The sequence below is a fragment of the Eublepharis macularius genome, chromosome 9 (assembly GCF_028583425.1).
Source record: "Eublepharis macularius isolate TG4126 chromosome 9, MPM_Emac_v1.0, whole genome shotgun sequence".
Taxonomy (NCBI): Eukaryota; Metazoa; Chordata; class Lepidosauria; order Squamata; family Eublepharidae; genus Eublepharis; species Eublepharis macularius.
The window spans coordinates 3,569,374-3,590,976 of NC_072798.1; the positions used below are offsets into that span (position 1 = coordinate 3,569,374).

At 49.8% G+C, this 21,603-nt stretch overlaps 1 protein-coding gene across 1 annotated transcript in view; it reads left to right on the forward strand.

Moving 5' to 3' along the window:
* Positions 1-554: 554 nt before the first annotated feature.
* SMO (smoothened, frizzled class receptor) overlaps positions 555-21,603 on the forward strand; it is a 29,446-nt gene continuing 8,397 nt past the window's right edge. The window contains exons 1-8 of the mRNA XM_054988353.1: positions 555-1,026; positions 7,756-7,961; positions 11,909-12,118; positions 12,715-12,887; positions 14,757-14,976; positions 16,520-16,643; positions 19,993-20,085; positions 20,816-20,924. Of these exons, the coding sequence (XP_054844328.1) occupies positions 756-1,026; positions 7,756-7,961; positions 11,909-12,118; positions 12,715-12,887; positions 14,757-14,976; positions 16,520-16,643; positions 19,993-20,085; positions 20,816-20,924 (1,406 nt within the window). The 5' untranslated portion in view covers positions 555-755. The remainder of the gene's footprint in view (positions 1,027-7,755; positions 7,962-11,908; positions 12,119-12,714; positions 12,888-14,756; positions 14,977-16,519; positions 16,644-19,992; positions 20,086-20,815; positions 20,925-21,603) is intronic.

The following is a 21,603-nucleotide window of genomic DNA, read 5'->3' on the forward strand; positions in this document are numbered from 1 at the left end:
AGAGACCCCTGACCCTTAAGATCCCTGCATCTGACGAAGGGAGCTCTGCTCTCCAGAGCTCCAACCCTGGAAATCTAGTTGGTCTCTAAGGTGCTCCAGGAGCCGAGTCTTGCTCTTCCCTGCTGGCACCAAATCCTGCCCCCGGGAAAGCATCTTCGAGAGGGAGCTGCCCAGTCGGAACAACAACTTGTTTGCAAACCCGTAGGCGGGCCTATTCGCAGCGCAGTCCTAAACAGAGTCGCCCCAGTCTAATCGCACTGGTTTCGATGGTCTTAGAGCGGAGTAACTGTGCGTAGGACTGCAGCGGGGCGACCACCCGAGTTTCGGGGCGGGATCGGGGGCCGGGCCGCTCCTCTCCTCTCCTCTCCGCCCCGCCCGACGGCGCTCGCCCCCGGCGGCAGGGCAGCCGCGCGCCCCCGGCCCCCCGGGCTCGGCCCCGGCGGGCGGGGCGCGCGCCTATTGATGGGCCGGGAGGCTCCGGAGCGGCCAGGCGGGGCGGGGAGCGGCGGCTCCTCCCTCCGCCAACTTCCCGGGGCCGCTTCGGAGGGGAGGCGCCCGCCTGGCCCCGCCGCCCCGCATTCCTGCGAAGGCAGCCCGGGCGACAAAGGAGCGGCCGGGCCGGCGCGGCGCGCTCGGGCCAAACTTTGCCCAACTTTGCGGGCCGGCGGCGGAGGGGCCGAGGCGCGCTCCCGCCCGCGCCCCCGCGCCTCCCGGGCCCCCGCTGGCCTTAGGCTGGCGCGCGGGGCGGGGGCGCGATGGGCGCGGGGCGGGCGCGGCTGGGCGCGCTGCTGGCGCTGGGGCTCGGGCTCGGGCTCGGGCTGGGGCTCTGGCCGGGGCCCCTGCGCGGCGCGGCGGCGGCGCTGAACGGCAGCGGGCCGGAGCGGTGCAAGCGCGCCGCGCCCTGCGAAGCGCTGCGCCAGGGCGCCTGCCTGGGCTCGCCGCTGCCCTACGCCGCCACCTCCACGCTGCTGGCCGCCGACTCCCACTCGCAGGCCGAGGCGCACGACAAGCTGCTCCTCTGGTCCGGTAAGCGGGGGGGACGGGGCGGGGCGGGGCGCCGGCGCCCTCTGAGCGCGTGCAGAGGGCCCCTGGGGGAGCGGGCCGGCCCGGCCGGTCCCCCACTTACTGCCTGGGAGATTTACCCCCCCCCCACACACACTCTAGGGTTGCCAGCTGGCCGGGAGAACAAGCTCCCCTCCCTTTCACAGGTTTACTGTACAATCCTATGGAGATAGATCCAGACGAGTTAGCCGTGTTAGCCTGTAGTAGCAAAATCAAACAGTGTCCAGTAGCACCTTTAAGACTAACCAATTTTATTGTAGCAGAAGCTTTCGAGAAGAACGTGATTCTCGAAGGCTTATGCTACAATAAAATTGGTTAATCCTATGGAGAGTTACTCCCGTCGATACCCACGGGCTTACACTGGAGCGCTTCTCCAGACGATGACGCTTTGAATGTGCAATAATGGACAGTTGAAACGTTTTGCTGCTCTCTGCCGACGCTCTCTGAGTGCGTGCAGAGGGCGCCCGTTCGGGATCCTTGGGGAGCGGGCAGGCCCAGCCGGTCTCCCACTTACTGCCTGGGAGATCCCCCGCGCAGACTCTAGGGTCGCCAGCTGGCCGGGAGAAGAGGGTCCCCTCCCTTTCACAGATTTATTGTACAATCCTAGGTCAAGATGGGCAGCTGTGTTAGTCTGTCTGTAGCAGTGGAAAAGAGCAAACGTCCGGTAGCACCTCTTAAGACGAACAAAATTAGTGGTAGGGGATGAGCTTTCTTGAGCCACAGCTCACTTCTTCAGATGTAGGCTTTTGAGAGTCAAAGCTCCCTTCGTCAGATGCAGGGATACCTGAAGAAGTGAGCTGTGGCTCATGAAAGCTCATCCCCTACTGCTAATTTTGTTAATCTTATAGGTACTACTGCACAATCCTATGGAGCGTTACTCTAGTCAAAACCCATGGGCTTAGACTGGAGCACCTCTCCATATGACTACACTTTTAACGTGCAGTAATGGACAGTTGAAAGTTTTTGCTGCCCTGCTGCTGCTGCTGCTGCTCTCTGCCAAGGGATCCGATGCACTCTGGGCATGTGCAGAGGGTGGGCGTTGGGGGCTCAGGGCGCCAGCAGGCAAGGGCTGCAGGCATGTCCAGCTGGATTCCCTCTTACTGCCTGAGAGAAAAAGAGACACCCCCCCCCCCAACACACACAGTAGGGTTGCCCACTGGCCAGGAGAACAAGGTCATGATCCTATGGAGAAAAGAGCCAAGTATGAGCTTTCGGAGAAGAAGTGAGCAGTGAAGAAGTGAGCTGTGGCTCACGAAAGCTCATACCCTACCCCAAATTTTGTTAGTCTGCTAGTTGCCACTGGTCTCTTGTTTGACCTGAAGAAGTGAGCTGTGTGACTCACGAAAGCTCATACCCTACCCCAAATTTTGTTAGTCTGCTGGGTGCTACTGGACTCTTGCTCTACCTGAAGAAGTGAGCTCTGACTCACGAAAGCTCATACCCTACCCCAAATTTTATTAGTCTGCTAGTTACCACTGGTCTCTTGCTCTACCTGAAGAAGTGAGCTGTGTGACTCACAAAAGCTCATAACCTACCCCAAATTTTGTTAGTCTGCTAGGTGCTACTGGACTCTTGCTCTACCTGAAGAAGTGAGCTGTGTTACTCACAAAAGCTCATAACCTACCCCAAATTTTGGTAGTCTGCTAGGTGCTACTGGACTCTTGCTCTACCTGAAGAAGTGAGCTCTGACTCACGAAAGCTCATACCCTACCCCAAATTTTGTTAGTCTGCTAGGTGCTACTGGACTCTTGCTCTACCTGAAGAAGTGAGCTGTGTTACTCACAAAAGCTCATAACCTACCCAAAGTTTGTTAGTCTAGGTGCCACTGGACTCTTGCTCTTTTCTACTGCTACAGACAGACAAAGATGGCTACCCATCTTGTCTAAAACAGGAGCAACTCACCATAGGATTAGACTGAATGTGCAGAAATGGGCAGTGGAAACTTTTTGTGAGGTGGAGGTAAATCAGATCATCTGGTCTGTTGCAGATCAAATTGATATAAATGGGACAACTGAAGGGATCGGTTTGCAAGCTAGTTTCAGGTAGATACAGCTGTGTGGGTCAGCAGGGTTCAAATCCAGTGGCACCTTTGAGTCCTGTGGTATATTTATTGTATATATGCCACAGCAAATGGGGGACATTACAAGACCGACAAGATTGCCAAGGTATAGGCTTTTGAGAGTCAAAGCTCCCTTCGTCAGATGCAGGAATCTTAAATTTCAGAGATCTCCACTCCTCCCTGTATCGGAAGAAGGGAGCTCTCACTCTCAAAAGCCATATACCTGGGAAATCTACCTGGTCTTTAAGGTGCCACTGAATTCAAATCCTGTTGTTTAAAATCTGGCAACCCTACAACACACAGGCACACATATGCACAGTTCCATAAGGTTCCCCAACCCCTGGCATGCCTGGGGAGTAATAGACTCAAAACCTGGTGCATTGCAGTGGTTAGACTTTCACAGGGTTTTTTTTTCTGAGAAAAGAGGTAGCGGAACTCTCAAGAGGGAAATGAGGAAGAAACACACGGGATTCTTTGAAATAATATTATTTTCACGCACTATTGCTGAGCATTTTCAAGAGGTGCCGGTACTCTGTTCCACCGCGTTCCCCCTGAAAAAAAGCTTCAGACTAGGATCTAGGAAGTTCGGGTTCAAATCCCCACTCTGCAACAAAGTTCGCTGGGTGACTTTGGGCCAGGGACATTCTCACAGCCTTGCCTACCTCACAAGGTTGTTGGGAGGATAAAACAGGAGGGGAGAGCTATGTATGTCCTCCTGAGCTCCTTGGAGGAAAGGCAAGGATAAAAAATGTACTAGGGAAATAGAAAGGGGCCTGAATGGTACGCCTAGATTGCCGTGTGTCTATGTCCAGTCTGCAGTGAAACATGTGCAGATATGCAGTTTTCCTGTTTCCTACATCAAAGTACTTTCTGTGGAAAATTAGGCCATTTCTGTGATCTCAAAAATGACACTCGGCTTGGAGAAGCGTTACATTTCTTACTGGTTTCAGGTTTTGTAAAAACATCCACACCCTGTCTTTCCTAAGGTCTCTGTCCTTGTTTGAAAAGTTTCCGCCCCAGGCCAGAGAAAAAAAAATGGAGCTGGCTCCAGTGCATACAAACCCCAAAGAGTCACTGGCAGTGTTCTCCAGTGTGCCAGCCCAACAGCCACAGGCAATCCACTCTGGAAAGAAGATGCATGCGCAACTGAACAAGAGGTCTTCGGGTGTGCCTCTTAGTCTGTCCTGTTGCAGAAGGGCGTCTTGGGTAAACTGGCAGGTGAATTTTATTAATTCACCATTTGCGTACCCTACCCTGTAAAGCACCTGGCATGGCCATAATTAAAACCATTATCACCTATAAATAAAATCAGGAAAAACCGGTAAAAGCATCCAAGCATGGCCACAAATTAAATACTTCCAGGGGGTTCAGTTCCTGCATTTTTTTATACAGAGAACAGTTATGCTTTGCTTTCTGAAAGGGAGCGGTTTTGACAGGCCAGGGCCACCACTGGAAAAGCCCTGCTCCGGACTTTGGTGGATTGGACTTCACCCAATGATGGGACAAAAAAGAACAGATTGTAATTGGAAGGCTACATCAGCGCTTAGTTCTCGTGGCCCCTTCTTACATGCCCAGGGTAAGGCCGATCGCCACCTTGGGTCAGGTAGCAATTTTCTCCAGGTCGGCTAGGGATCCTGACGATGTTTTGCCATCTTCTGGGCATGGAGCAGGGGTCACTGTGTGTAGGAGGGAAGTATTTGTGAATTTCCTGCATTGTGCAGAGGGGTGGACTAGATGACCCTAGCGGTCCCTTCCAACCTTGTGATTCTCTGATTCTAATTGGTGGGGGTGGAGGGAGTGGATAGGGAGAGGCAGCTTGTAGTATGCAAATCCCAGGCTGAAGAGGGCTTTAAAAATTAGATCCAGCAGTTTGATTTCAGCTGGAAAAATAAATCGTTAGTCAGAATAACCACAGTGGAATTGCATGCGTGTCTCTCGCCTCCCATGACCCTCCAGGATGCTGAGCGTCTCCAGAATCTGGATTTCAGTGCGTGACTTAATTTGAGACAAGTGATTTTTCGGGGAATACCGTATGTACTGTTGCAAATTCATTTTTTCCCCGGATTGACAATGCAAAATTACAGCTGAGTTTCTTCCACTGACAATCAAAGTGAATTAGTAGGCAAGTGGGAAGCAGTCGTTGGCTCGTGCCCTACCACGATATAAACCCTCCCCCAGCTCTTAAGCCCAACTTAAGAGCAAGATTTGAGTCCAGTAGCGCCTTACAGGACAAGATTTCCAGGGTATGAGTTTTGGAGAGTCAAAGTTCCCTTGGTGAGATATGTGGAAGGGAGCTTTAACTCTCAAAAGCTTTTTCCCTGGTGATCTTGTTGGTCTATAACAGGGGTGGCCAAACTGAGGCTCGGGAACCACATGTGGCTCTTCTACACATATTGTGTGGCTCCCGGAGGTCTCGCCATGACCATAGATTTTATTTTAGTTTATTTCCCTCCCTCCCTTTCCTACTTTCTTTCCATGTCTTTCCCTCCCTCTCTCCCTTCTTTCCATGTCTTTCATATTTTCAATAAAAATGTTGGGGTTGCCGAGTCTGACTCAGAAAATACCTGGGGGTGAAGCCTAGCAAGGATGTGACATCACTTTTGTGATGTCACTACCAAGGCAAAGGTCAGGTGATGGCTCTTCCCAAGCTCCACTCCTTCCAATAATGTCACTTCCAGCATACTGCACCAAAACCCCACCACTTCTTGTGATGTCACTTTCAGGACACGCTATCAAACCCGCCTCTTCATCTGAAGTCACTTCAGTGCATCCTGTCTTGCGGCTCTCAAACATCTGACATTTATTCTATGTGGCTCTTCCGTTAAGCAAGTTTGGCCACCCCTAGTCTATAAGGTGTTACTGGACTCAGATCTTGCTCTTCTACTGCAGATCAGTGAAGCGGCCTGCCTGACCCTATCTTCCAACTTTAGATGCTTTTACTCCAGCTGCCTGCGTCCGAGGAATATATTTACTGTATAGCGGTAGAAGGAAAACCAACGTATCTTATCTGACAAAGATTTTTGATTGAGTCTCCCATGACCTGAACTGAAATGGACAATTGGTTGGGGGGGGGGGGAAATAGCTTACAGGGTAATAATACCCCCATGTTAAACTTGAACTGTGTTCTGCTGTCAAAGGGTTCATGCTGGAAAGAACAGACAATAAACTACGAGCCAAACTACAAGTGATGCCTGACACAGGTTGGACACGTGTCAGCTTCCCTCAAGTTTTGATGGGAAATGTAGGCAGCTTGGCGGAATGTTGGACAAGTGACAGTTGAAAAGTCCGTTGGACAGCAGTCGGGGAGCCAAGCTGCAAGACCAGGACGCCTACATTTCCCATCAAAACTCGAGGGAAGCTGACTAGTGTCCAACCTGTGTCAGGCATCACTTGTAGCTTGGCTCTTAGTCAATTCATAGGTGGTACAAAATTGCAAACACTTTAGAAAAGGTGGAAAATCCAAGCTCATCTCCAACTGGAGAACTAGGTAAAGATGGCAATACAGTGAAATTTAGCAGAAACAAGTTGAAGTATTGTTTTACACAGTCTTTTCCCACTCGTCGTATCAGACTCTCGAAAGCTCACACCCTGGAAATCCAGTTGGTCTTTAAGGTGCTACCGGACACAAATCTTGCTCCTGTACATAGCAAAGGATCAAAACCGCAAGATGGTGTGGGCTAACTAGCAAGACAGCAACGAGTCGGAGAGGGAACTTTAAGGATTGTCGAACATCTCAGGTTGCGTCCCTGCGAGAGCTGGATCTAAGCATCCACGTGATGTCCACTTTTTTTTTAAGTAAAGGTTTTATTTAAAAGAAAAGATAGGAATGACAATAGAAAGTACCTAGAAACTTATACAAGAGCTACATTTGAATTAGATTTAAACCAACAGAAAAATATATTCAAAGTATATAACAATGCTGTGTTTATTCTCCATTGTCTCTGCATGCCTATACATTTGCAGTGGCAACAGGAGCTGCATGGAGAACTGTTGCTGTGAGGAAACAATTTCAGTGTGCAAAATAGTAGAGTCCAGTAGCACCTTTAAGACTAACCAACTTTATTGTAGCATAAGCTTAGGAGAACCATGGCTCTCTTCGTCAGAAGCATCGCCAGCTTTTGAGAACCACAGCTCTCTTCGTCAGATGCATCTGACGAAGAGTGCTGTGGTTCTCGAAAGCTGATGATGCATCTGATGAGAGCTGTGGTTCTCGAAAGCTGACGATGCATCTGACGGAGAGAGCTGTGGTTCTCAAAAGCTTATGCTACAATAAAGTTGGTTAGTCTTAAAGGTGCTACTGGACTCTTTACTATTCTGCAGAAAAAGGAACTCGGGAGATTTTGAAAAGAATGGAAAGACTTTTGAGCTTGATCAACCTGAGTGAGATAAAAATGTGGCTGATAGGTGAGATGATAGAATTAAACATTTGTTGACTGTCATTTGGCGAGTGGTTTTAATTTTTTTTTTAAAAAAAATTATCACATGCTTTGATGAAGCTTATGAGGCAAAAATATTTTTATACATAAATGAACTACTATTTGGTCGCCAAAATGGATAGCAGCAAGCGAGACAACAAAAGGGAGGACCCGTGAGGTGTCGTCTCACCCCCTTAACGCTTGTCTCTTCCTTGGAAGGTTTGCGAAACGCCCCCCGCTGCTGGGACGTGATCCAGCCCCTGCTCTGCGCTGTTTACATGCCCAAATGCGAGGATGGCATGGTGGAGCTGCCCAGCCAGACCCTGTGCCAGGCGACCCGGGGACCGTGCACCATCGTGGAACGGGAACGAGGCTGGCCCGATTTCCTCAAATGCACCACAGACCGCTTTCCAGAAGGCTGCCCGGTAAGGAAGCGTCGGAGTAGCAGCACAGGCAAGGCTGAAGGGTGCCAGTCTGGGAGCATCCCGTGTGCAAATTCTGCTCAGGGTTAGGAGAAACAATTAGCAGTGGCAGCAGTGTTTGAACAGTCTGATGTGTGCATATACTCAGGCGTTGGCGTGACACAGTGGGATTAAGCATCTGAGTTTTGGTTAATGGGTCAAATGTTGTCAAATAGTACTTTTAAAGCAATTTCTGTATTGGAGCCACAAAAAAGATACTTCCACCAACAAGTGTGATGTGTGTGCTTATTACTTATGAGAGCCTCTGTGGCATAGTGGCTAGAGGGTTTGATGAGGGTTGAGAAGATTTGGGTTCAAATCCCTGCATGGCCGTGAAGCTCTCTGGGGAACTTTGGACCGTCCATTCTCTGAGCCTAGCCTTCCTTGCAAGATTGTTGTGAAGTTCAGGTGGAGAAAGGGAGAACAATGTACACTGCCTTGAGCTCCTTGGGAGAAGGGCAGGATAAAAATGTGCTAGATAATGGCAAATTCCCTTTAGAAAAAATGTAGTGAATGTTCACGGAGGCGCCCAGTGCAAAATCTTTCCTTGCTTCAGGGGTGCATCTGCTGTGAAACTAATGAAGCTTAAGCTTCAGGGTCCCCCTAATCCTAATGAGTGAATTTTTCAACAAATTTGATGGGTTTTTTAAAAGCATTTGTTATTAAAATAAGGCTATTTTAGTGACAGAATCATAAGCCAGTGGGTTGAAGTACTTACTATTGACCTTAGAATATGCTCTCATACCCGTTTCATATAGCCTCAAAATGTCCCTGTAATTGGTCAGATTTCAAAATGTTCTTGGGGGCTTGCAGCACCTGAACCCTCAGCTGTTGCCCTATTGTTGCTGGTTGAGAAGGGCCCCCCCCCCCCAACAGTTCGAGCTTCAGGTTCTCAAAAATGTAGGCCCTCCACTGCTTCTTGGGTTCTACCTGGAGACGGCTGCAGTTGCAGCTGGGGGCCAGTTGGACGAGCTTTGCTGTGATGTTGGTTTGTCCCGACCGCTGCAGCACTCTGGAGCGAACCGCCCTCCCCTCCTGCCGCCGAATGAAGTAAAGAAGAGATGCTGCTATTGACGCAGCCGTGCTCTTGGAGGCTTGGAATATTCGGAGAAAGATTGTCCTTCATTCTGCCCTCCTGTGTGCACAGGATCAACGTATGTAGGGGGAGCAGGACTGAGGGTGCCCGCACTGCCCTCTTCCATGTATTCGCCTGGAGGAGGGAGCTGTCATGTATGCCTGCATACCTGCCAATAATGCGTTTTGCATTTTGTACTGATCGTGCCTGTTTGTTGACACTGTATTCTGACTTGCTCATCTGAGAGTGTGTAAACTGCTAACAAGAACTGTACTTGGCTAGTGGGAGTTGTCTGTTATCCATTGGAAGTATTTACGTTCACTTTACAGTAAGTGTTCTTGGACGCAAGCTGCAGGCAGTGAGTGATGTATCTTTTCTCAGAGACTGATTTCATTCTGTACTCTGTCTAGCCTAAACTAATCAGTTCCCATGTAACTCTTTGGGGTTTTCGCGCCAGAATGCCAACGGACCCAAAGGGCGGGAAGTTTCCCTATAACTAGTAGTGTCCATTTTTGAATAGTCACTTCTGCCAGTTGCTACCTTTGTGTGAACACCTTGGACTGTATGGATCTCTAATAAAAGTTACTTCAACCAAGGCACCTGAGTGCGTGCTGTGAGATACTTGGGGATCTACCTGCCAAGGACTGACAGGAGCATGGTCAGTCTTGCTGGACTGCAGACAGCGAGTCAGTGATCTCATTGTGGAATGCTTTCCCACGGGGAGATTAAAATTCCCTGCACCTAGAAAGCTAGTGTGACAAGGAGAAGCATTTTAGAATAGCCTTCTTCCAGACACTCTACATAGGATTGAGAAAACCTACGCTTGTGGACTCCCCTGCAGCCTGTATGACCCACATCACATGAGTCCACTGCAGGCGATGCCTGCTTCTCCTTTGAAATCAGCTCTTCTCTTGATGGGAAGGGAGCTTCAGGGCTTTTTTTCTGGGAACTCTCAAGAGGGAAATGAGGGAGAAACACACGGGCCCCCTTACAAAGCCATTTCCTCTAGGGGAACTGAACTCTGCCGGAGCCGCTGGGGAAGAAAAACCTCTGGAGCTGACCCTTTTCTATCCTTTTCTTGTGGATCCTGCATGCAACTCTCAGGGTGTCCCATGAGAGGCAGGCTGGATGCCAGAGCGCTGAGATTCACGGGGCTGTCGGAGAGCAAAGGATGTGCTGAGGAGGAGCTGGAACATAGGTTACTTCCAAAACTCAGGAAGTGGCTCTGCTGCTCCGTACAATGAATGACGTCTGAGTCTACTTGGGGGTAAGGTCAGTGGGACTTTCTCTCAGGTAGGACTGCAGATTTACTCCCTCCAAGGAGGGGAGAGGCAATTTGGGGTCTGGCAGCCCCATTTATTTCCTTTTGGAACAGACATGTTAAAATGTGATTGGAGGCCCCGGTGTCTGTCTTAGGATTAGATCTCTGAGTCCCTCCACACGAGACATCTTACACGACAACGCTCAAGTGTAGGGAGATAACAGTGCTAGCCTGGAAGCATAGTTTAAAAGCTCTGTCAATTTTACCTCTCTACAGAGCCCCAAATATGGCTCCTCAGAGGGTTTGTTAACAACAACAACATTTGGTTTATATACCTACCCTTCAGAATGACTTAACAGCCACTTAGAGTGGCTAACAAAGTATGTTACAAAGTATGTGAGGTGGGTGGGGCTGAGACAGCTCTGAGAGAGCTGTGACTGACCCAAGGCCACCCAGCTGGCTTCAACCAGAGGAGTGGGGAATCAAACCTGGCTCTCCAGATTAGAGTCCTGCTGCTCTTAACTATTACACCAAACTAGCTCTCAATTTCTTGTTAATTTCCTCTTAGCCTGATAGAACCTTCAGGGAGGTGAAAAGGAAATTAACAAACCCTCTGAGGAGCCCTCTTTGGGGCTAAGTAGAGAGGTGAAATTGATAGGGCCTTTGGCTCTGTCTCTTTAAACTACGCTTCCTTGCTAACTTGTCTCTAGTCTCTACACTTGAACATTCTCGTATAAGATGTCTCGAGTAGAGCGACTCTATGTTAGTCTGACAAGTGTGGTTCATGACGGCTAATTTTTATCCTGCCTTTCTTCCAAAGTGCTCTGGATTCCTTAGATAGCTGATTCTCCCCACTTTTATTTTATCCTCACAACAATCTTGTGAGGTTGGTTGAGCTGCGAGAGTGATGGCCCGCAGCCAGCCAGTTTGTTTCATGACAGAGTGGGAATTTGAACCCCACGTATAGAAACCTAACCGCTACACCTGCTGTCTCTCTCAGGGCTGCAGGATATTCATTAGCACTGAAGGATGCTGCAAGATTTTTTGTTCTTTGACTGCAAGAGAACTAACAGATCTTCTTCCTCTGGGATTTGTCTTAATGTTGTTGTAGATTTCTTGCTGTCTTTTGAGTACTTTTGTGTAATTAGCTGCCTCTGTGTGTGTGTGTGTGTGTGTGTGTTGTAATAATTAAGACTGAAGTCAATTATAGATCCAGAGGAGTTAGCCATGTTAGTCTGTAGTTGCAAAATAGTAGAGTCCAGTAGTACCTAACGAACCAACTTTATTGTAGCAGAAGCTTTCGAGAACCACAGCTCTTCGTCAGATGCATCTGATGAAGAGAGCTGTGGTTCTTGAAAGCTGACGATGCAACTGACAAAGAGAGCTGTGGTTCTCGAAAGCTTCTGCTACGATAAAGTTAGTTAGTCTTAAAGATGCTACTGGACTCTTTACTATTTTGCAGTCCATTAGGCATTCCAAAAAATAGCAAGGGAAGCCGATTCCTGAGCATCACAGCTCCCCCCCCCCTCAAGGATGTTAGTAACAAATTGTCTCCTGCATTTCCCGTCCATGCAGAACGAGGTCCAAAACATCAAGTTCAACAGCTCGGGGCAGTGTGAGGCCCCCTTGGTCCGAACCGACAACCCCAAGAGCTGGTACGAGGACGTCGAGGGTTGCGGGATCCAGTGCCAGAACCCTCTTTTCACCGAGAAGGAGCATCGCGAAATGCACGTTTACATTGCTGCTTTCAGCTCGGTCACCATTTTCTGCACCTTCTTTACCTTGGTGAGCAGAATCGGGGGGAGCATAAGCACAGGGTCAGCCCAACCCGGTAGGCAACGCAGCCAGCACCCTTTGGGAGAGCAGGGGACAGGATTGCAGAGATGCTGGGCTAATTGAAAAAACTCTTAGAGAGGAGAACGCCCTGCCAGGCTTTGCTCTGCCTCTTGGGAAACAGGATCTTGGGGTGCAAGTGGGAGGGTTCAGTTTCAGCTCTTTCCATTTGGTACACTGGGATTGCAGTTGGGGGACTTGTCGGGGGAGACGGTTGCAGGGAAAGCCTATGCGCAAGATTATGTTTTCTCTAGGGCTGTAAAATAGCTTGAGTGCCTCCCCCCGCCCCCAATTGACTGTCTACTTGCTTTTTAAAAATGTGCTCCGCAGTATAACTCTTTACTAAATTTCACCCAAGGTATGCTTTCATATAATATTGGGATACAGGGGGATGGCAAATACAAAAAACAGCTGAATGGTTAGTAACAAAACATGACGCAGATTTCTACTTTAATGATGGTGGATGTGCCTCTGCAAGAGCTCTGTTTGGATGTTCCTTGTCTCCCCGGCCCCCCCCCACTAATTGAGCCCTGTTTCTGCTCCCACAGGCCACCTTCGTAGCAGACTGGAAGAACTCCAACCGCTACCCGGCTGTCATCCTCTTCTACGTCAACGCCTGCTTCTTCATGGGCAGCATCGGGTGGCTGGCTCAGTTCATGGACGGGGCCCGCAGCGAGATTGTGTGCCGTGCCGATGGGACCATGCGCTTGGGGGAGCCCACGTAAGTTGTTCAAAGTGGCACTGGGTTTGCAACACTGCTGCATTCTGCCCAGATGTCTAGGAAGAAGCCGTTCTAGCCCTCCCTCTGTGACCCTGAAATTGGGAACTGATATGGGGAAAGATGGTTGTTGTGGATTTTCGGGGCTGTATAGCCGTGGTCTTGGCATTGTAGTTCCTGACGTTTCGCCAGGCGAAACGTCAGGAACTACAATGCCAAGACCACGGCTATACAGCCCCGAAAATCCACAACAACCATTGTTCTCCGGCCGTGAAAGCCTTTGACAATACATGATATGGGGGAACTCAGCAAGACCTTCTGTCTCCGACTTCTGTTTCCTTTGTTTTATGTACTTCATTTTTACCCTGTCTTTCTCGCCCACGGGGACCCAAGGCAGCTTACATCATTCTCCTCTCCTGTATTTTACCCTCACAACAACCTTGTGAGGTAGGTTAGGCAGAGACTGTAGCTGACCCAAGATCACCCAGCGAGATTCCCTGGCAGAGCAGGGAATCGAACCTGGGTCTCCCAGCTCCAAGCCCGACGCTCTAACTACTACATGCTTGTTCCTTTAACATGAAGGGAATTTGTGCTGTGGAGAAGTACTGGGCTATATGAGCCCCGCTTGTGGGCTAAAGGCCCAGGGGGAGCTGGGCCTGAATTCTGGGTCTTCTGGGACAACTGACACCTGCAAATCGTCCCCGTGATGCTGGAACGTCAGGGCTCTGATTGATGCCCCGGTGTGTCTTGCATGCAAGCAGGGGTCATTTCGTAGAAAAAGAGCTGGAGGAACTCATTAGCATATGCCACGCCTCTTGCCATCACTGGAAGTGTAACTCAAAAAGAGAGGAACGTGGTAAATAGCACAAGAAAAGCAAAATTACCCACGTCTGGCTTACTAACATTAATAAATCTATAATACAATCATTGTCAAGCCTCACAGCGGTATAAAGCAATTCACACAGAAGTGCAAGGCTTAATATACAATTTCTTCAGTTTTAATAATTGCAAACCCGACTCATAGGCGGAAAACCATTCATACCAGTGCTAACATGGAAGTTCTGTGCCAATAAATAAAGTGCAAGGTGTCTAAAGTGCTATTCTTATATTCATATATTGCACTGGAAGTGTGTCATTAGTATAACTGATTTGCACATGCCACACTCCCTGGCATCACCTATTCTGGCTGTTTTGGACCCAATCTTGGCCATTCAGGGCCGAAATTGGGCCGAAAATGGCAAAAAGGGGCTGAAAATGGCTGAAAAGGGGCACAAAATGGTCAGGATCGGGCCGCTGATGAGCGGGAGAGTGATCCACCACCCGTCAGAGGCCTGGTCCAGGCTGTTTCGGCCCCGATCCAGGCCGAAACGTGCCCAAAATGGCCGAGAGTCAGGCGGGCGGAGCCACCTGACATGTGACCTCTTTGGGGAACTGCCGGAACTACGTTCCTGCGCATTCCCCCTCAAAATGAGCCCTGGATACAAGAGACCTTTTCCAAGCCATCCAAGCCAAGCCTTCATGCATGTCAGTGCTATCCTGTTTGTTTATTTCTTTAGATTTTTATTCCGTCCTCCGCATGAGCCGGCTCAGGACAGATTACAACACAATGTGATTGGATAGGGTGGGGTATGCAGAGGGGTGGTGGGTGTAGAGAAATCAGCATTGGTAATGAGACAGGAAGCCCAGGTCTCGATTCAGTCCAGGTGGATCTAACTGGGAAGCCTTTCTGCTCCCTGGTATTGATCTACTTTGGGTTGTAGTCTGGGATGGGTTTGGGCTGTGATTGGTTGGTGTCTTGGTTAGGCAGCGTTCCCCTTTTCGGAGGGGCCCATAGCAGAGGAGCAGTGGCTGACCCTTCCGTCCTCTCTGCAGCTCCAACGAGACCCTCTCGTGCGTGATCATCTTCGTCATCGTCTACTACTCCTTGATGTCGGGCGTGATCTGGTTCGTCATGCTGACCTACGCCTGGCACACGTCCTTCAAGGCCCTGGGGACCACCTACCAGCCCCTGGTGGGCAAGACCTCTTACTTCCACCTCGTGACCTGGTCTATTCCTTTTGTCCTCACTGTCGCCATTTTGGCTGTCGCTCAGGTAATGGGACAGACGTGGTTCTTTTCTGGACCGAATGGGCCGTCTGGTTCCTTGACGGGGCAGACGGCCCTCTCTCCGCAGTGTTCTGGCCATCTCCTTCATGTCCTAGACTCTCTGCATGTGAAGAAGCTCTAAAACAGATTTCTGTTCCTTAAATTCTCCTGTTATAGCAACCTAGACAGGACATCTAGTTCTCATGGCTAGCCAAGTGGATTTTCTTTATCTTCTTCCTTTCCTTATCCTCCCCCCCACCCCTTGGTGCATTGCTTAACGTTCTGCTCAGGTTATGGTTTTTTGCATGAAAGCGCCCTGGACTGGAAGATTTGTGCAAAATATTTCTGCCCCCGCCACCCCCAATGACAGACATGAGGCAAAAGTAGGCTGAACATCTCGTGTGAGCTTTCTGGTCTGGATTACCCATTTCAACGGGTTTCCATCTTGGTCAGCAGTAGAACTGCAGGATTTGAGTCCGGTACCACCTTAGAAGAAGTGTCTGAAGAAGGGAGCTCTGAAAATCTTGTTGATCTCTAAGGTGCTACTGGACTCAAACCCATTTGAACTGTTGGACAAAGCTCCTTTCCTGCCTCTGAACCCTCAAGGCTCAGTTACACATTACAGTTTCTTCCATGTTTATTTTAAACATTTTCCCCCTTTTGCAAGTGCAGCCTCTGAGAGTCTCTCTGCACGAAACGCTTCGGCACGTGTTCGTCAAGTGTTGGGAGATGCAAGTTAGCCAGGAAGTGTAGTTTAAAAAAACAGAGCTGGTCGAGATCGCTCCGCAGAGGGCTTGTTAATTTCATCTTTGCCTCCCGAAGGCTCTGTCAGTTGCACCTCTCCAGTCTCAAACTGTGTGGGATTGCAACAAGAGGGCGGCAAGGAATGGAAATGGGCTGGTGCTGCCTTCCAGAGCTGGGCTTGGACCTGGAGAGGTTCTAAAAGGCTGAAGTTTCCCTTCTGGCATTTCACAGCCCCTTCACACAGCCTTTGGCCTGCTGCCAGCTATGTCTTTTTAAACTACCCTTCCCAGCGGCTACCATTGCATCTCCCAACACGTTCTTCATGTATCAGATATGTCATATAGAGAGGCTCTGAGATGGCTTTATAAAGGAGAAGAGAGAGATCTGGAAAGAGTGAGGGAACCTTTAACTTTTTCTTCCCTCCACTGCTCTTTGCTCTGGAAAAATCCACCCATGAACTGCTTTTATTCCTGCTAGGGGAAATATATGGGTACTTTTCTCCAGCTGGGGATAAATATGGCTTTTTCCAGGGAGGAAAAAAAGGAAAAGAAGTTTCCTTTTTTTCCTCCCCACCCCATTCTCCTTCTTGATAAAGCAAACTTGGCAACTAAATCTGCAAAAAGGGAGAAAAAAATTTCAAAATAAATGCTGCAAGTATTTGTAACATGACCTTGAGTCCTCCACGACCGGAACAGTAGAAAGGCAAGATGTGTATGTCGGAAGGGGAGGGCAGGATGGAGTCTTTAGGGGCTCGTTTGGGAGGTGTAGCGAGCAGCTTTCTGATTCTTTCTCCCTGCCCTCCCCAGGTGGATGGAGACTCGGTCAGTGGCATCTGCTTCGTTGGGTACAAGAACTACCACTACCGAGCAGGTTTTGTGCTGGCCCCCATCGGTCTGGTGTTGATCGTGGGGGGCTATTTCTTGATCAGAGGTGGGTTTCTCTCCCCTTGGATTTTCTTGCTCCGTTTCCCTCTTGTTGTGCTGGATAAAATGCCACATGTTTTGTGTCTTGGAAAAGACCAGGCATAAGTTCTATAGCAAGGCATGGCTGTCGTCTCCCCAGTTGCAGTCCATCCTTACAAAAGAACAAATGCACATAAAAGGCACTCGCAAACAGTCTTGAGGCTGTACGGATAAAGTAGGGGTGGGGAGGGTGTGGCTCAGTGAGGTGAGGTGGGAGAGCCTCTTCTAGGTTTGTAGAAGGTCCTAGGTTCAATCCTCAGCATCTCTATTTAAAAGGAATCCACAGCAGGTGATGGGAAGGCATAGCTGGCTTTGCTTTACAAAAAAAGAAAAAAGACTGCACATGCTTGTCCGCATTTGTGTCTTGTGCTTACACTCGAGTCAGCTTCCAGGTTGCACATTAAAATGACAGAAGGAATCTTTTCAGAAAACAATCTACTCCGAGAATAGCAGTCCGCAAATATTCTTGACGGGTTAGCCTGTTTTCGAACAAGTTGCATCCCGATTCCAGCATGTCCAAACCTTTAAATCAAGACGCCGTTCAGAAGCTGAGAAGCATCGTTTCAAATTAATCTTCTCAGAAGCGACTTGCGGCTTCCCAGGAAACATCTCTGTTTCTCAACCAATCCTGGCACCATGTGCAGCCAGGACTCCTGGAACCCTGAGGAAGAGTCCTTTGAACAAACAATGTCTCTCTCCTAAAAGCACATTTTTCTTGTAACTGGCAAAGAGGGCATGTGTACTCGACAGAAACTCCCAGGCGCCTACGAGCAAGACTCAGAAATTCTAACTTTAGGTTTAAGAAGATTTTAAATAAAGGCTCAGTTCTGTCTACCTGTCACATTTTTATCCATCTCCTTTTCCCAAAGAGCTCTTGCTCTGTTTGATGCTCACAACAATCCTGTGAGGTAGGCGAGACAGCAACTGGCTCAGGGTCACCTAGTGAGGTTCCCAGCTCAATAGGGATTCAGATCCAGGTCTAGTCCAACTATCTAACCACTGCACCACATCGGCAGCCAGCAAACGGGCGGCCTTAAATATCAGCTAAGAATGTAAACAGATGGCAAAAGCAGTATCTTTTCAAATCCACATTCCACCGCGCAGAGAGCAAACCGTGTCCCAGTTATTTATGGATGTCTTGCTTTTAAGATTTGTGTTGTTCGGCTCCATGGAGCCTGCCGAGTGGTGTATAATATTAAGAAACGTATCAAGCAGTGAATACTTCATATTCCTGGCACATAGCCATAAATGCACATTCTTTAATTGTATTGCTCTTTCTTGGGGCCAGGGGAGGTGGGGGTGTTGCAGATCTGCATGTTTGGGGCCTGTTATGTTCAGGTTTGGAAGTTGGGGGTGTGTGATGGAGGAGGCCCATAAGATTCCTGTTTCCATTTGTTTTCAGTCTCCAGTGGAGGCAGGGAGGGGACGTATGCTGTGGCCCTGCTCTGATGGAGTTCAGGGGCAGAGTGCAATGGCTACAGAGCATCGGCAAGGGGAGGCTATTTGGAGTCCATGAAAAGAGGCCTCTGAGTGGCTCAGAGCAGCTGGCAAGCTGGCTCCGAAGCTGTGATAGGGAAGTCTCTGCGAACCAATCTGACCTCCTGAGACAAGAAGGCTTCCTAGCTGGTTTCCCCACCAGTCCTTTGATTGGCCAGAGCTGCCAGTTGATGCAAGGGCTGAATCACATCAGGTCACCGGTTCAGGACCCGCTGTGGGCCTTCAGTGCGACAAGATGGCCCCACCTCTGTCAGCTAGAGAGCTCCATGCTGAGGGGTCTGGAGACCAAGTCCTACGAGGAAAGGTTGGAGGAGCTCGGTATGTTTAGTCTGGAGAGGAGGCGACTGAGAGGTGATACGATAACCATCTTCAAGTACTTGAAGGGCTGTCATATAGAGGATGGTGCGGAGTTGTTTTCCGCTGCCCCAGAAGGTCGGACCAGAAACAACAGCTTGAAATTAAATCAAAAGAGTTTTTGGCTAAACGTTAGGAAGAACTTCCTGACAGTTAGAGCAATCCCTCAGTGGAACAGGCTTCCTCGGGAGGTGGTGGCCTCTCCTTCTTTGGAGGTTTTTAAGCAGAGGCCAGATGGCCATCTGACAGCAGTGCTGATTCTGTGAACCTGGGCAGATTGTGAGAAGGAAGGCAGGAAGGGTTGCATCAGGGCTTAGTTCTTGTGGCCTCTTCTTACATGCCCAGGATAATGCCAGTCGCCACTTTGGGGTCAGGAAGCAATTTTCCCCAGGCCAGTTTGCCTAGGGATCCTGATGGTGCTTTGCCATCTTCTGGGCATGGAGTAAGGGTCACTGGGGGGTGGGGGTGGGAGGGGAGGTATTTGTGAATTTCCTGCATTGTGCAGGACGTTGGACTAGATGGCCCTAGAGGTCCCTTCATAGAATCATAGAGTTGGAAGGGGCCATACAGACCATCTAGTCCAACCCCCTGCCCAGTGCAGGATCAGCCTAAAGCATCTCTGACAAATATTCATCCAGCCTCTTCTTGAAAACTGCCAGTGAAGGGTAGCTCACCACCTCCCTAGGCAGCTGATTCCACTTTTGAACTACTTTGACCGTGAAAAAGTTCTTCCTAATATCCAGCCGGTACCTTTGTGCATGTAATTTAAGCCCATTGCTTTGGGTCCTACCCTCTGCTGCCAACTGAAACGGCTCCTTGCCCTCCTCCAAATGACAGCCTTTCAAGTACTTAAAGAGAGCAATCATGTCCCCCCTCAATCTCCTCTTCTCCAAACTAAACATTCCCAAGGCCCTCAGCCTTTCCTCGTAGGGCTCAGTCTCCAGACCCCTGATCATCCTCGTCGCTCTCCTCTGCACCCTCTTGATTTTGGCCACATCCTTTTTGAAGTGAGGCCTCCAGAACTGCACACAATACTCCAGGTGCGGCCTGACCAAGGCAGTATAGAGAGGGGCTATGACCTCCTGCGATTTCGACGCTATGGCCCCTTTGATACAACCCAGGACTGAATTGGCCTTTTTTGCCACTGCATCACCTTTTGCCACATTCCAACCCTATGAATCTGTGATTCCATGCAGGCCCTTTCTGGCTTCTGGTTCTCAAGCCAAACCATATACAGGGTTATTCCCCATGAGGCCTAGAGTCATGTTAAGTTTTTAGTTTTAAGGGACAGAAATGGCGCACTCAGATTCTCTGCTCGAATGGCACACTTCCAGCGGGCTTGTGCTCCCCGATCCCCTACCCCTTCTCTGGCGTGCAAGGACAGAGCCACAGCGGCTCCGCTTCAGAGAGCCCCGGAACCGTCATTGCCACAGACCTCAAAGAGCGCATCTGTTGCCTCCTCCCAGGTGTGATGACCCTGTTCTCCATCAAGAGCAATCATCCCGGCCTGCTGAGCGAGAAGGCAGCCAGCAAGATCAACGAGACGATGCTGCGGCTTGGTGAGCGGGCAAACGCAGGGAGGAGCTGGGATGGGGCCAAGGCTCCGCGCGGCTGTGTCCTGTCTGTGGGATCGGAAAGAAGCCTGTGGCCAGGCCTGGCCCTTGGCCACCACAAGCCACAGGGGATGGGGGGCGCCAAAGCTTAGTGGCGCAGCACGTAAGTTTCCTGTCGAAGGTCCCAGGTACAATCCCCGGCATTGCAGTTCAAGGAAGGGCCCTAAACTTTGTTCAGCTTGCGGGCACCAGGAGAAGCTCTTGCCTGAACCTGTGGAGAGTCATTTCCAGTCCAAGCCGATGGACCAACAGTGTGATTCAACAGAGGGAGCCTCATGGTGTCTGGAAGGGGGCTGGTACAGTGGCGTAGCTTGCAGGTCATCTAAATAAGAAGGAGCCACTCGCCCCGTTAACGGTGAACACGCATACAATCCGTGTACGGTGTCAATTTTTCTTTGTAGTGTACTGAGTAGTGTTCACGTTACATTCAATGCCTTTACCGCTGAACGTGTGATACGAACTCCCCATTTATAGAGGTCCTGGTCCCCGGTTTCAGTTGCAAAGTGAATAGACATCGGCTCTTTTTTACGAACAGTGTGCACATGTATTTGCTGGAACATGTGAGCAGAACTCGTCTTTTCCGGGGTATTGAACGATAGGCAACTGGCTCCTGTCCAGAGGTTCTCCTCTGCAGGGCCGCCAGCGCTTGACCCACTTCTTTTCCCATACATCGCAGGAATCTTTGGCTTCTTGGCCTTCGGCTTTGTGTTCATCACCTTCGGCTGCCACTTCTACGACTTCTTCAACCAGGCGGAATGGGAGCGCAGTTTCCGGGAATACGTCCTGTAAGTAGGGGCGAGCGGCTCCCACCTTTTCCGTCTGTGGTAGCCTCTCAGGGAGGGGCCCTGACTTGGTAGTAGTGTAGCAGCTTGGCATGCAGCAGGTTCACTCCCTCACATCTGCGGTGAAAAGGATCAGGTAGAAGGTGATGTGAAAGACTTCTAACCTGAGATGCTGGAAAGCCGCTGCAAGTCGGAGGAGACCAGACTAGCCCTGAGAGACTCGGGGTCTAACCGGCATTGGGCGACTTCAGGGGTTCGCTGTAAGCAGCAGCTTCGTACTCATTTGATGTGCTGATGCATGTGGCTGATTTAGACACCTCTGACATATTTATACCACCCTTCCTCCAAGGGCAGCGTACATACTTCTCTGTTCCACCTACACAACAACCCTGTGTGGTAGGCCAAGCGAGAATGACTAGCTCGAGAACGCTCACTGAACTTCATGGCAGAGTGGGAATTTGCACCCAGCCCTTTCCAGTCTGACACGTTGCACCACGCCAGTCTGTTATTTGCGGGCAAGGACGCATTCTCTGCGCCCCTCAAATCCTCCATGAATTCTGCGTCAGGAGATCTTAGAATCCTTCTAAACCTTATAGGGCAGAGTTACTCCAGCCTGAGCCCATGGATTGCAGCAGGCACAGGTTGAAATCACTCTGCATAGAATTGCACTTCTGTTTCCTCT